The sequence below is a fragment of the Anomaloglossus baeobatrachus genome, chromosome 2, assembly GCF_048569485.1.
Source record: "Anomaloglossus baeobatrachus isolate aAnoBae1 chromosome 2, aAnoBae1.hap1, whole genome shotgun sequence".
NCBI lineage: Eukaryota > Metazoa > Chordata > Amphibia > Anura > Aromobatidae > Anomaloglossus > Anomaloglossus baeobatrachus.
In genome coordinates, this window is record NC_134354.1 from 125,254,305 (window position 1) to 125,269,304 (window position 15,000).

The window sequence follows — 15,000 nt, forward strand, 5'->3', positions numbered from 1 at the left end:
CAGATGGCCAGGCCCCTTGGCTGAGAAACACACCCACAGCATGATGCTGCCACCACCATGCTTGACTGTAGGGATGGTATTCTTTGGGTCGTATGCAGTGCCATCCAGTCTCCAAACGTCACGTGTGTGGTTGGCACCAAAGATCTCGATCTTGGTCTCATCAGACCAGAGAACCTTGAACCAGTCTGTCTCAGAGTCCTCCAAGTGATCATGAGCAAACTGTAGACGAGCCTTGACATGACGCTTTGAAAGTAAAGGTACCTTACGGGCTCGTCTGGAACGGAGACCATTGCGGTGGAGTACGTTACTTATGGTATTGACTGAAACCAATGTCCCCACTGCCATGAGATCTTCACGGAGCTCCTTCCTGGTTGTCCTTGGATTAGCCTTGACTCTTCGGACAAGCCTGGCCTCGGCACGGGTGGAAACTTTCAAACGCTGTCCAGGCCGTGGAAGGCTAACAGTAGTTCCATAAGCCTTCCACTTCCGGATGATGCTCCCAACAGTGGAGACAGGTAGGCCCAACTCCTTGGAAAGGGTTTTGTACCCCTTGCCAGCCTTGTGACCCTCCACGATCTTGTCTCTGATGGCCTTGGAATGCTCCTTTGTCTTTCCCATGTTGACCAAGTATGAGTGCTGTTCACAAGTTTGGGAAGGGTCTTAATTAGTCAGAAAAGGCTGGAAAAAGAGATAATTAATCCAAACATGTGAAGCTCATTGTTCTTTGTGCCTGAAATACTTCTTAATACTTTAGGGGAACCAAACAGAATTCTGGTGGTTTGAGGGGTTGAATAAGAAATGACCCTCTGAATAAACTTTTCACAATTTAAAAAAAAATAAAAAAAGAAATAACATTCTGTTTTGCTGCAGTGCATTTCACACTCCCAGGCTGATCTACAGTCCAAATGTCACAATGCCAAGTTAATTCCGAATGTGTAAACCTGCTAAATCTGCAGGGGGTTGAATACTACTTGTAGGCACTGTATATATATAAGTGTGTATATATATATATATATATATATATATATATATATATATATATATATATATATATATATACACACATATATATATATATACACAGTATATATAGAGAGATAGATATAGTGTGTATATAAATAAATATATGACTAAATTGGTCTTATCTTGGCAGGTACAGGTCTATGTCACGAGGGGGAGGGCAGATATTAGCTATTACATCACCTATTGTGAAGGATATCTCCTGTGTTATCTACTGTGTATAGAGGTGTTATCTGTCATTTTAACCCTGTCTTTGGTGATAATGAGTCTGCTGACAAGTCATCTGTAGAGAGCAGCAAATTTGAGTCTAGTATTAGGCCTAAGTGTGAAGAATTGCAAGATTTCTGATTTATTTATATATCCAACATTGAAATCTAGTAAAAGTCGAAGTTTGAATAGATCTACTAAGGCATTTATGAGCCTTAGCGTATACTGGCTGTGGTTTATTAGCCGAAACTTTGCTTGCGTGTATGACCTGCTTAAATTGAATGTGTCAATGGATTTTACTGTACAAACTGCATACTATTGAATAGGTCTTTTGGTCCTGATGGGGCTGGTGTACTTACTTTGAAAATCCAGATCAAATTGTCTGTATAATTCTAATATTCAAATGAGCAGTTTATGTGTTCAGCTGAAGAACAAGAGAGCTGAGGAGTGCAAGCGTATTCAATGTCCTCCCACCCCGCAGGTTTGACAGCTGCAGCTTGTACTGAACAGTGTGAGACCTCAGCAGCAGGAGGGACGCTGAGGAGTTGTCAGATTAGGTGGGTGGATATTGTGTGTAAACTTTCAGAGATGGATTATCCTTCCATGATGACATGGATTTTCAAAGTAAATACACGGGTCTCATCAGGTCTAAGTGATCTGTTTAGTACTACCCTATTTCCCCGAAAATAAGACACTGTCTTATATTTTTTATTGCCCTGAAAAAAGCACTGTCTTATTTTCAGGGGGTGTCTTATTCTCGAGGAGACATGGTTGGGGGGGTAAGTTTACCCCCCACAAAAAGCAGACCCCCCCCCATCCCAGGATCGTCATACTTACCAGCCCAGGACGTCTGTATGGCTCCCAGATCCTTCTGTGATCTCTCATCAGGTATGCTGCATGCCTCCCCTGCGTCTGGCTGACATCAGATCACACACACACACACACACACACATCAGATCACACTCACTCACACACAAACAAAACACCCACCCCACTTCTTCCCACCCACCCCACGATCCCAGCAGCTGTGCTGCACGCCGTGCTCCTCTGCCTCCTGCCGACACTCACAGATTCGATCGCTTACGTTCTCAAACAGTCACACATCAGACAGTATACATGCACAAATCTGATCGCATACACTCACACACACCCCACTTCTCCCTGTGCCCTCCGGTGGGCGGTCCCAGCAGCTGTGCTGCACGCAGTGCTCCTCTGCCGACACTCAAAGATCCGATCGCATACACTCACACACACTCACACATCAGAACACACTCACACATCAGACAGCATACACGCACACATCCGATCTCATACACTCACACACACACTGACGATATCGCACATACGCACTCACACACTCACAACATCCGGAGATACCACATGCTTCCGGCCATGTGATCCTCCAGCAGGTCCTGGAAGGTCACTGCACCGCACAGTATCACCGCCGAGAAGCAAGCGATATCACGGGATGTTGTGAGTGTGTGGATGCGATCTGATATGTGTGTGAGAGTGAGTGAGTGTGATCTGATGTGTGTGTGTGTGTGTGTGTCTGTTCTTATGTGTGTGCGTGTGTTCCGCCGCTGCAGGACCTTGATGCGCTCACCTGCTCCCGGTCGGCTTCTGGTGAGTATGATCGGGGGTCTTCTTTCTTCTGTCTTCTCTCTTCTGGGGGTGCCCGCTGCCTATAATGAAGTGTCCTGCAGTGTCTTAAACTCTTTCACCACTGCATGACACTTCATTATTGACCGCAGCTATGTCTTATTTTCAGGGGATGTCTTATATTAAAGCATCCCTGAAAACTCCTGCTATGTCTTATTTTCGGGGGACGTCTTATTTTCGGGGAAACACGGTATATGCAATTTGGATTGGGAAATCTAATGTCAGATCTGCATTAAGGTAATAGTCATTTGAGTAAACACAGTATGATCATTTTTTACATGACTTCTGCTTCCGGAGAATGTTACAATGTTCTTACTGACGTCTGATGTGGGAATATTCATTTGAAATTGGTTATCTCTCCCATGTTCGACATGCTGAGGATTGGAGAACCGCCATTAACCTTTATTACCCTGCAGAAGCCACTGCTGCAGCACAATGTGCATCTTTACATGCATAGCAGATAATGCCAGACATCAAGAAATTGTGCTCAATGAGTCGTCTCTAATAGACCGTGTGTTTGGAGGCTCGCACAAAAGCAAAACCTCTTGATCCCTGTGAATGTGTCATTCTGTCCCGCACACATCACCACCGCCAGCTTTGCATACGTCCACCGCCCGTGATGAATGATGTCACCCAAAATTTGTCTTGTGTCAGGAGGATAAAAATACATTTCTGCCATGACATGCACGCCGGAGCACAAATGCCAGGGCAGGATTATATCAGTATAATAGAGCAGGTGTCACTTTACATTTTAAACACAATATATTTAAGAATATTATATAAGAGCCATATATAAGCCATGTACTAACACATCACATCTTCCTATAACATTAGCAGAAATCTGATGGACAGGATGCAAAGGCAGCGTATTGTCACACTATATTTCTAGAAATGGCTGGTGAAGAATTTTCACCATCTTGGTCATTCAAAGACTGAAGCCGTTTCCATACATCCACAACCACTAGATCCTAAAATGCATACTGATTCACAACCGTGCTTGCCACTTTTGAAAAAGGGGTTAACCAGGTTTGGGGCGCAAGTCATTCTGTGTCTGTAGACTTGTGAATCCTTACAGTGCGCACTGTGCGCACTGTTATGATTCTTAAGTATTGCTGGTGCAAGCGAGTCACCATATGAACACACGTATGCACGATTTATATACATGCAGTCACGTGCCAAATAAATAGATTTCTGAATTCACTTCTATTGAGAGAAGCAGGATAAGACTAGTCGGCATGTGACAGCGTGAATGGAAATAACAAACGTGGTCATATGACTACTCTCTTTTACCGTCATTACTGGAGAATCATGACAGTGTGCACACTGCACATTTTCATGATTCAGACGTCAGTAGTCACATAGATTTGTAGCATGATTGATTGCAAACATTGCTCTCAATCCTGAACAACCATTTTAACATAGTAAAATCAAACCACTTTAGACTTTACTGAATGCTTTCTAAAAAACGTAACTTACAAATATATCTGGCTACAATCGGTTACTGGATTTACTGCTCAGATTTGCAGAGAGGCAACATAGCCACAAAATATGACGGCCTCTGTGTAGATATGCTAATGATGGTATCCATGGCCTTTACCATCCATTTTTCTCCTTGTCAGACATTGCAGACCCCTTCCCCCTCCTTTAATATGCGGAACTTGCCTTTCTCCATCAATGGACATGTGTGGATGAAACGTTCCATACGCCCTCCATAGAGAAGAGGTTAATGTACGCTGTTTTTAACAACTATTTCCATGCACCCCATGTCATCCTGTGAGATCTGAATAACAGTTTGTTCAGCTCAATACATCTTGCCATGTGAATGGATCCCAGATGTAGGCCTTCCCCAGCACCATTAAAATCACATTAACAATTGAAGTTGGGAATTCATAGTGACATTTGTTTGCTATAATATGTGATGTGATTTGCAGCAACACTGTATTGTATAATTCTCAATCATTCTCGCCATCGGCAGCAGACGGCTGAAACTACAGCGTCAGTCCCGCCGCACATCACAGACAGAAAATATTTTGGAGGAGGCCTACACTAGAGGTTTTGGATGGAGGAGGCCAATACTAAAGGTTCTGGATTGAGGAGGCTAACACTAGAGGTTCTGGATGGAGGAGGCGAGCACTAGAGGTTCTGGATGGAGGATGCGAGCCCTAGAGGTTCTGGATGGAGGAGGCGAGCCCTAGAGGTTCTGCATGGAGAAGGCGAGCCCTAGAGGTTTTGGATGTAGGATGTGAGCACTAGAGGTTTTGGATGGAGGAGGCGAGCACTAGAGGTTTTGGATGGAGGAGGCGAGCACTAGAGGTTTTGAATGGAGGAGGCGAGCACTAGAGGTTTTGGATGGAGGAGGCGAGCACTAGAGGTTTTGGATGGAGGAGGCGAGCACTAGAGGTTTTGGATGGAGGAGGCAAGCACTAGAGGTTCTGGATGGAGGAGGCGAGCCCTAGAGGTTTTGGATGGAGGATGCGAGCACTAGAAGTTCTGCCTGGAGGAGGCAAGCACTAGAGGTTCTGGATGGAGGAGGCCAACACTAGAGGTTCTGGAGAGAGGAGGCAAGCACTAGAGGTTCTGGTTGGACTAAGAGGCATTTAGGGCATTTTTTGCCATTATTGGTGCTGATTTTGTAATACAGAAGAGAGCGATAGGTGCACTAGAGGTTCTGGATGGAGGAGGCGAGCACTAGAGGTTTTAGATGGAGGAGGCGAGCACTAGAGGTTTCTTTGTCGCTCCATTGGGAGACCCAGACAATTGGGTGTATAGGCTATGCCTCCGGAGGCCGCACAAAGTATTACACTAAAAGTGTAAAGCCCCTCCCCTTCTGCCTATACACCCCCCGTGCTCCCACGGGCTCCTCAGTTTTTTGCTTTGTGCGAAGGAGGCAGACATGCACGCATAGCTCCACAGCTTAGTCAGCAGCAGCTGCTGACTATGTCGGATGGAAGAAAAGAGGGCCCATAACAGGGCCCCCAGCATGAGGTTTTAGATGGAGGAGGCGAGCACTAGAGGTTCTGGATGGAGGAGGTGAGCACTAGAGGTTTTGGCTGTAGGATGTGAGCACTAGAGGTTTTGGATGGAGGAGGCGAGCCCTAGAGGTTCTGGATGGTGGAGGCGAGCCCTAGAGGTTCTGCATGGAGGAGGCGAGCCCTAGAGGTTTTGGATGGAGGAGGCGAGCACTAGAGGTTTTGGATGGAGGAGGCGAGCACTAGATGTTCTGGATGGAGGAGGCAAGCGCTAGAGGTTCTGGATAGAGGAGGCAAGCACTAGAGGTTCTGGATGGAGGATGAAAGCACTAGTGGTTCTGGATGGAGGAGACAAGTACTAGTAGTTCTGGATGGAGAAGGCCAGCACTAGAGGTTCTGGATGGAGGAGGCCAACACTAGTATAGAGGTTCTGGTTGGACTAAGAGGCATTTAGGGCATTTTTTGCTATTATTGGTGCCGATTTTGTAATACACAAGAGAGCGATAGGTGCCAACCAGTGGTAGATATCTATCAGAAAGCTCATCTGCCATGTTGTGGTGGTTTTTTTTCCCTTTGCTCATTCTTCGGGTGCTGATAGTTTCAAAATCTGTCAATCTGCTCTGCCCTCCTTGTCCACTAAGCTATAGTGTTTAAGACAACATACCAGCAGGAAACTAATTACCCCTACAGCGCTGCCACAGGGGAAATGAAGGATTGCAGGTGACGAGTCCTCCTGAGAGAGAAATGCTCTTTCTATTCATTCTATGATCTGGCTAAGAAACTGAGGTGGCAACAAAGGGGCCCCCTTCTATAAACGCAGACACCTGGAAAGTTCTTTAAAGTCAGTTTTTCTAATACATACATACAATAATCCCTTTAACACCTGAGAGATAATCTTTAATCTTCACATGAAATTGTATGTTAGTTCATTATTATGTTTGTTACTTGTTGATTTTTTTGCTTGGTGAAGAAGATTTTCTACATTTAAAATTTGAGGTACAGTATGTGACTTTTTTCTTAATTGGGATTTTCTTTTTATTTATACAGCAACTTGAAGAAAAGCTGAAAGTGCAGGCAGACTATGAAGAAATTAAAAAGGAGCTCAAGTATGTAACGTAATCTTCTGTATATGTGGTGGCTCTACACTAATTTCTATATTGTCTTTCTTTTGTCTGTTTGAACAGTGTTCTCGCAAGGGTATGTCATTTGTAAAGAACATAAGTCTGATCACCGGCTCCCAATTCTGATCGGGATGGGGGAATATTTCCTTTTTTATATGAGAAACGAATGTTTCTCAATTTTATATATATATATATATATATATATATATATATATATATAATATAAATCAAATGTGTGTATATCTATATGTGTGTGTGTATATATATATATATATATATATATATATATATATATATATATATATATATATATATATATATATATATATATATATATATATATATATATATATAAAACACACACACACACGTGATAATTGAAAAGCACATTCTCATGTATTTTTAAGCTTCTGGTGGATGCAGCTATAGATTACTGACTGCCTGCAGCCTCCACTAAGGGGCCTATGGATTACTGTTATTTATTAAGATTATTGTATAAATAGTATGTAGTCAGCTCCCTCTAGTGGTGGCTCAGGGTAGTCAGCATATTAACCTTTAAATCTATTTCTAAGCAGGCGATTTGAAGGCCTGTATCAAAAAGGTATGTTGATCAATTACGCTAATCTGTCCAGAAACAAATTATAAAAGTTGGATTCACTATTCCCTAATTTGGTATCTCTTTACATAAAACTTTATATAGACAATTTACGTTTTTGTTTTTTTTTATGTGATTAAATTGGCCAGCAATATGTATTTTTAAGAAAAGGAGTACTGACATGTGGGTTATTATGTAGTACCTAAGAAAAGCCCACGTTGCACTTACCCTTCCTTACTGATATGCACAGGTCAGCTTGTAGCTGACGTGAATATCATCGGCCTCCAGTGTATCATATGCTGTCCGAAAATGTAATATTATCGTCTGCATCTATTTCTCTGTGCCTTTTCCTGGTGTTCTGCCTTCCTCACCAATCCTTCTTCTTTTTATTTGACAAGTGCTTCCTGCAGCCATAAATCATTTTGTTGAAATTACATTGCTAGTGTTGGGAAAACAGTTCCTTCGCTCATAATGCGCAATCACAAAGTTACATTGAAAATGCCAGTGCCTGCTGCTGACTGCAGCACAGTGTGCGGAGTGTGTGCTCTTATGCATATCCATTACCACAGGCCATCTGCACAAAAGCGCAGGGTTTTATCCTTTTTTTTATAATTTTTTTCATGCAATTATTTATATTCTGCTAACTTATTCTGTAGCCCTGTATATACATTGTATCCGCTCTCATTGGTTCATGTGCTTTACTGGAACTTCCAGGCTAATTTCCCATAGAACTCACACACAAGGGCCAATTGTTGACATGACGCCAAAATATTGCTTTATGTATGACTGGTAATACTATACGAGGAGATATTTTATTATGCAACCGGACCTGGCTGGGACCGTTCATCTACATTCAGCACTGACATCCTCTCTGTACTACGAGCGTGCTAGTGACTGTTTACCCCTATCACAATATGGTAGTCTAACGCCCCCCATATAAGCCGCACATGCATATATATATATATATATATATATATATATATATACATACATATATACCGTATTTTTCGCTTGATAAGACGCACTTTTGTGCCCCCAAATTTTGGGGGAAAGTAGGGGGTGTGTCTTATAAACCGAATATACGGGTGTGTGTGTGTGTGTGTGTGATATATATACATATACACTGCAGGGTCCGCTCTGGAGCGGTGCTGGGGGCAGGTGAAAGCTGCGGGCGGCAGCGTTAGATCTCCTGCTCCCACTCATATAATATGCACAGCTGCTGTCCATCAGCGTAGTGCTGAAACCGCATCGCGCTGATGGGCTGGGGCAGCGGGGCATATTATATCTGCCTGTGCTCCCTTTGATCGCACATGATCCCCCCTGTGTTAGATATGGCCCCCCATACTGTTGCCCATAGTAAAATAAAAAAAGCTTTACTTACCTCCAGCGCTGATCTCCCGGTCTCCTGCTGCTGCTGTCTGTGATAAGGCACGCAGAGATGATATCACTCTGCTCTGTCAATCACATGACCGGCAGCAAGTACCAGGAAGTGGAGGAGGCCGGAGCTCAACTGCAAGGAGGGAGACACAGTGATTACAGCGCTGAGAAGGTAAGGAAAAAGTGTTTTATTTTATTATGGGCAGCAGTATGGGGGGCATATCTAACACAGGGGAGATGTGCCATCTATAGTGGCCATGGGCAGCAGTATGGGGGCCATATCAAACACAGGGGAGATGTTCCATCTATAGGGGCCATGGGCAGCACAGAGGGACGTGTCCCAGCACAAGGGGGCTATATTCATTATAAGGGGGCCATATCCAGATTAAGGGGGGCTAATTTTAGGATTGGGTGCTATGAGGGACATATACCCTATATGATTTGTTAGACGGACACTGGCATTATAAGATGGACCCCATTTAACATTAAAAAAAAAAAAATTCTCTTTTCCTTCACCAAATTTGGGGGTGCGTCTTATAATCAGGAGCGTCTTATAAATACGGTGTGTGTGTGTGTGTGTGTGTGTGTGTGTATATACAGTTAGATCCAGAAATATTTGGACAGTGACACAATTTTCGCGAGTTGGGCTCTGCATGCCACCACATTGGATTTGAAATGAAACCTCTACAACAGAATTCAAGTGCAGATTGTAACGTTTAATTTGAAGGTTTGAACAAAAATATCTGATAGAAATTGTAGGAATTGTACACATTTTTTTACAAACACTCCACATTTTAGGAGGTCAAAAGTAATTGGACAAATAAACCAAACCCAAACAAAATATTTTTATTTTCAATATTTTGTTGCGAATCCTTTGGAGGCAATCACTGCCTTAAGTCTGGAACCCATGGACATCACCAAACGCTGGGTTTCCTCCTTCTTAATGCTTTGCCAGGCCTTTACAGCCGCAGCCTTCAGGTCTTGCTTGTTTGTGAGTCTTTCCATCTTAAGTCTGGATTTCAGCAAGTGAAATGCATGCTCAATTGGGTTAAGATCTGGTGATTGACTTGGCCATTGCAGAATGTTCCACTTTTTTGCACTCATGAACTCCTGGGTAGCTTTAGCAGTATGCTTGGGGTCATTGTCCATCTGTACTATGAAGCGCCGTCCGATCAACTTTGCGGCATTTGGCTGAATCTGGGCTGAAAGTATATCCCTGTACACTTCAGAATTCATCCGGCTACTCTTGTCTGCTGTTATGTCATCAATAAACACAAGTGACCCAGTGCCATTGAAAGCCATGCATGCCCATGCCATCACGTTGCCTCCACCATGTTTTACAGAGGATGTGGTGTGCCTTGGATCATGTGCCATTCCCTTTCTTCTCCAAACTTTTTTCTTCCCATCATTCTGGTACAGGTTGATCTTGGTCTCATCTGTCCATAGAATACTTTTCTAGAACTGAGCTGGCTTCATGAGGTGTTTTTCAGCAAATTTAACTCTGGCCTGTCTATTTTTGGAATTGATGAATGGTTTGCATCTAGATGTGAACCCTTTGTATTTACTTTCATGGAGTCTTCTCTTTACTGTTGACTTAGAGACAGATACACCTACTTCACTGAGAGTGTTCTGGACTTCAGTTGATGTTGTGAACGGGTTCTTCTTCACCAAAGAAAGTATGCGGCGATCATCCACCACTGTTGTCATCCGTGGACGCCCAGGCCTTTTTGAGTTCCCAAGCTCACCAGTCAATTCCTTTTTTCTCAGAATGTACCCGACTGTTGATTTTGCTACTCCAAGCATGTCTGCTATCTCTGATGGATTTTTTCTTTTTTTTCAGCCTCAGGATGTTCTGCTTCACCTCAATTGAGAGTTCCTTAGACCGCATGTTGTCTGGTCACAGCAACAGCTTCCAAATGCAAAACCACACACCTGTAATCAACCCTAGACCATTTAACTACTTCATTGATTACAGGTTAACGAGGGAGACGCCTTCAGAGTTAATTGCAGTCCTTAGAGTCCCTTGTCCAATTACTTTTGGTCCCTTGAAAAAGAGGAGGCTATGCATTACAGAGCTATGATTCCTAAACCCTGTCTCCGATTTGGATGTGAAAACTCTCATATTGCAGCTGGGAGTGTGCACTTTCAGCCCATATTATATATATAATTGTATTTCTTAACATGTTTTTGTAAACAGCTAAAATAACAAAACTTGTGTCACTGTCCAAATATTTCTGGCCCTGACTGTATATGTATGTATGTATGTATGTATGTATATATATATATATATATATATATATATATATATATATAATATATATATTAGTGTGTGTATCAATCAATCAGTGGAGAATTCAATTAATTGGCAGTCCGAAGTCAAGTCAGACATGTCTACCTTGTTCTCCCGGAGATGAGCCTCCTGCAGAGTTGTTTGTCGCCAACTTTCTCATAGAGAACCCAGGAGCGATCAGCTGAACAATTGCCCCTGTGTATGAAGCATCATTTGGTGACCAGGGTGCATTAAGACTGTGATGATACATGTTTCGTGATAAAAACTAATACCTAATGCTGTTGTGTTGATGTTGATGACGTCAGTAAGGTCAACATACCTAGGGAGTATGCTCCTGCTACGTTAATGGGTTATTCCCATCTCCAAGATCTTATCCCAATATGTAGTAGGTGTAATAATAAGAATATTTGCAAATACCTCCACTTAGAAATGGTGCATAGTTCTCTTCAATAGCTATGTCACTTACCTCATGCGCAGTTCATTGCAGCTTAGGTATCCATGGTTATGGCCACACATATAGGGACAGTTGCTAGTGGTCGAAACCATGGGATACCTAAGCTGCAATGCCCTGCAGATGAGGTAAGAGAAATAGCTAATCAGGAGAACTATAGTACATTTCTAATTGAAGGTATTTGCTATTATTATTATTTTTTATTATTACGCCTACTACATATTGAGATAGAATTTTGGAGATGGGAATACCCCTTTGTTACTTGTACATAGCATAACAAAACAAGAAGTGCAACTTGTCTGTAACTTGCTGTTGCCATGAATATTTCATAGTTCTATTTGTTTGTGAGTCACATTCAATTTTAGATTTGCAACATACATTAGTCAACTCAAAAAGTAAAAAATTGCAATCACTCAATTTGAAGAGAATTTACAAAATGACTGTCCAAACCAAGCACAAATGCTCAGTGACCCTTGGTGTGGCCAAATTGTTTGATGCACCTTTCCACCTATTTGTTTTCACTTAATTCCACCCTCATCTTCTTTGATTGACAATGGCCTTAGAGGAGCCATAGAAGAGTGGAAATAGATGGAGAACAAGTACACAATGTCGGAAGGTGCACGGAGAGAGTGTACTTGGTTTGAACAGTCATTTTGTGCTATCAGATTCCGTTTAAATTGAACGCTATGCCTCTTTTGATTCCTGATCTGTAACCAGGAATCCAGTAGGGTTGCGTTTTTCTCAACTCTCACAGTTTCATTTCATTGCCTTTCATCACAATCAAAACTTGGGATCTCAGTGCCATGCGATTTTTCGGTCACATTCTCCGGAGTATTGCTGCTGTCTGCCGGTTCGGTCCCATTCTCCGGAGTAATGCTTCTGTCTGCCGGTTTGGTCCCATTCTCCAGAGTATTGGTTCGGTCCCATTCTCCAGAGTATTGGTTCGGTCCCATTCTCCGGAGTATTGCTGCTGTCTGCCGGTTCGGTCCCATTCCCCGGAGTATTGCTGCTGTCTGCCGGTTCGGTCCCATTCTCCAGAGTATTGGTTCGGTTCCATTCTCCGGAGTATTGCTGCTGTCTGCCGGTTCGGTCCCATTCTCCGGAGTATTGCTGCTGTCTGCCGGTTCGGTCCCATTCTCCGGAGTATTACTGTTGTCTGCCGGTTCGGTCCCATTCTCCGGAGTATTGCTGCTGTCTGCCGGTTCGGTCCCATTCTCCGGAGTATTGCTGCTGTCTGCCGGTTCGGTCCCATTCTCCGGAGTATTGCTGTTGTCTGCCGGTTCGGTCCCATTCTCCGGAGTATTGCTGTTGTCTGCCGGTTCGGTCCCATTCTCCGGAGTATTGCTGCTGTCTGCCGGTTCGGTCCCATTCTCCGGAGTATTGCTGTTGTCTGCCGGTTCGGTCCCATTCTCCGGAGTATTGGTTCAGTCCCATTCTCCGGAGTATTGCTGCTGTCTTTTGGTTAGGTCCCATTCTCCGGAGTATTGCTGTTGTCTGCCGGTTCGGTCCCATTCTCCGGAGTATTGCTGTTGTCTGCCGGTTCGGTCCCATTCTCCAGAGTATTGCTGTTGTCTGCCGGTTCGGTCCCATTCTCCGGAGTATTGCTGCTGTCTTTTGGTTAGGTCCCATTCTCCGGAGTATTGCTGTTGTCTGCCGGTTCGGTCCCATTCTCCGGAGTATTGCTGCTGTCTGCCGGTTCGGTCCCATTCTCCGGAGTATTGCTGCTGTCTGCCGGTTCGGTCCCATTCTCCGGAGTATTGCTGCTGTCTTTTGGTTCGGTCACATTCTCCGGAGTATTGCTGCTGTCTGCCGGTTCGGTCACATTCTCCGGAGTATTGCTGCTGTCTGCCGGTTCGGTCCCATTCTCCGGAGTATTGCTGCTGTCTGCCGGTTCGGTCCCATTCTCCGGAGTATTGCTGCTGTCTGCCGGTTCGGTCCCATTCTCCGGAGTATTGCTGCTGTCTTTTGGTTCGGTCACATTCTCCGGAGTATTGCTGCTGTCTGCCGGTTCGGTCACATTCTCCGGAGTATTGCTGCTGTCTGCCGGTTCGGTCCCATTCTCCGGAGTATTGCTGCTGTCTGCCGATTGTGGCTTTTATTACATAATGAATTGATCTGCTGATTTTTTTTTTTCTTTATGAGCACTGATCCAGCCAACAACATCCATGTGCGTGGTGCACAGGCGAGAAGTATGCTGTGATCTGATGCTCAGGAAATGTAGACACTGAATAATACGGATATTTATTTCCGTTTTAATTTGCAATATTTAGGAAATCCATTAACAATCCATGTATTACTTCACAGTCTGGTTGCTTCATGTATCCTTTAAAAGAAATTTATAGAGAAAAAACCCCTCAGTGTTATTTAACCACGACTGTTATGCAAATCTAGCTTGCTTGCAGCTACACTAACAAATGTATACACTTTCTGACAGCTTCAAATGTTATATCCTTATTAACATTTAATTTTATGCCGTGATGTGGCCTGCTGGGAACGAGATCTGCATTATTTAAATGACCCATAAGAAAGATGGATTTTATCTAGGGATAGATTGGTCTTCTGATTCATTATCTGATTATTGCGCAGAGAAGCAAGTTGAGAAAGTTACCTGGAATTGTCTTCCTGCGATGTTGACAGTCGGAAAGCTCGTGTTACTGCTTTCTCCTAGATATCGAAATATAAGCGGTAACCTTTCTCTTTTCATTTTTTCAGCATTCTGAAATCCATGGAGTTTGCCCAATCCGAAGGATCAAGTGCACAGGTACGGACCGTGTTGCAAATGTATAATTTTACTGCTTGCGGTGGAAATGTATGGAGGGGGTAACATATACCGCGGGGCTCTATAGACCTCATCATCACTCCCCATTGGATCTCGCAATATAATCCCCTATCAGTATGTCTATGGAGTGTTGGAGAAAACTGGAGGAAAACCATGCAAACTCCTTGCAGATGTTGTCCTATGTGATTAGAAACCAGCACCCAGCACTGCAAGGCTACGGTGCTAATGACTGGGCTTTTATGTGCTGATTTTTTATGTTCTGTTTTTTCATACTTTAACAGTGCAGAACTTTGTGGTCTTTTGTATTGAGAAAAGACAATTTATTAAGCTATCATCGTCTGGGTTTTGTCTTATTATTTTGATACTTCTTATCCTTTTATACTTCCTTTATGGCTTCTGCTTATATTGAAGCTGTGACAGCTATGCCTTATTAGTGCTCAATGGATACAGATCCCTTTCACTTTAATGATGTCCGGAAGGGTTTGAACATTTTTAACCATAAAACTAGCCCTGCAGACAATTGTGCTTTTTT

General features: G+C 43.3%; 1 protein-coding gene across 2 annotated transcripts in view; it reads left to right on the top strand.

Annotated features, from left to right (window-relative positions):
• The window catches only part of CUX1 (cut like homeobox 1), a 544,050-nt gene that overhangs the window by 334,001 nt on the left and 195,049 nt on the right, over nucleotides 1-15,000 (top strand). For both annotated transcript variants that reach the window (XM_075335308.1, XM_075335307.1), the window contains exons 12-13: nucleotides 6,903-6,961; nucleotides 14,402-14,450. In XM_075335308.1, the coding sequence (XP_075191423.1) occupies nucleotides 6,903-6,961; nucleotides 14,402-14,450 (108 nt within the window). The remainder of the gene's footprint in view (nucleotides 1-6,902; nucleotides 6,962-14,401; nucleotides 14,451-15,000) is intronic.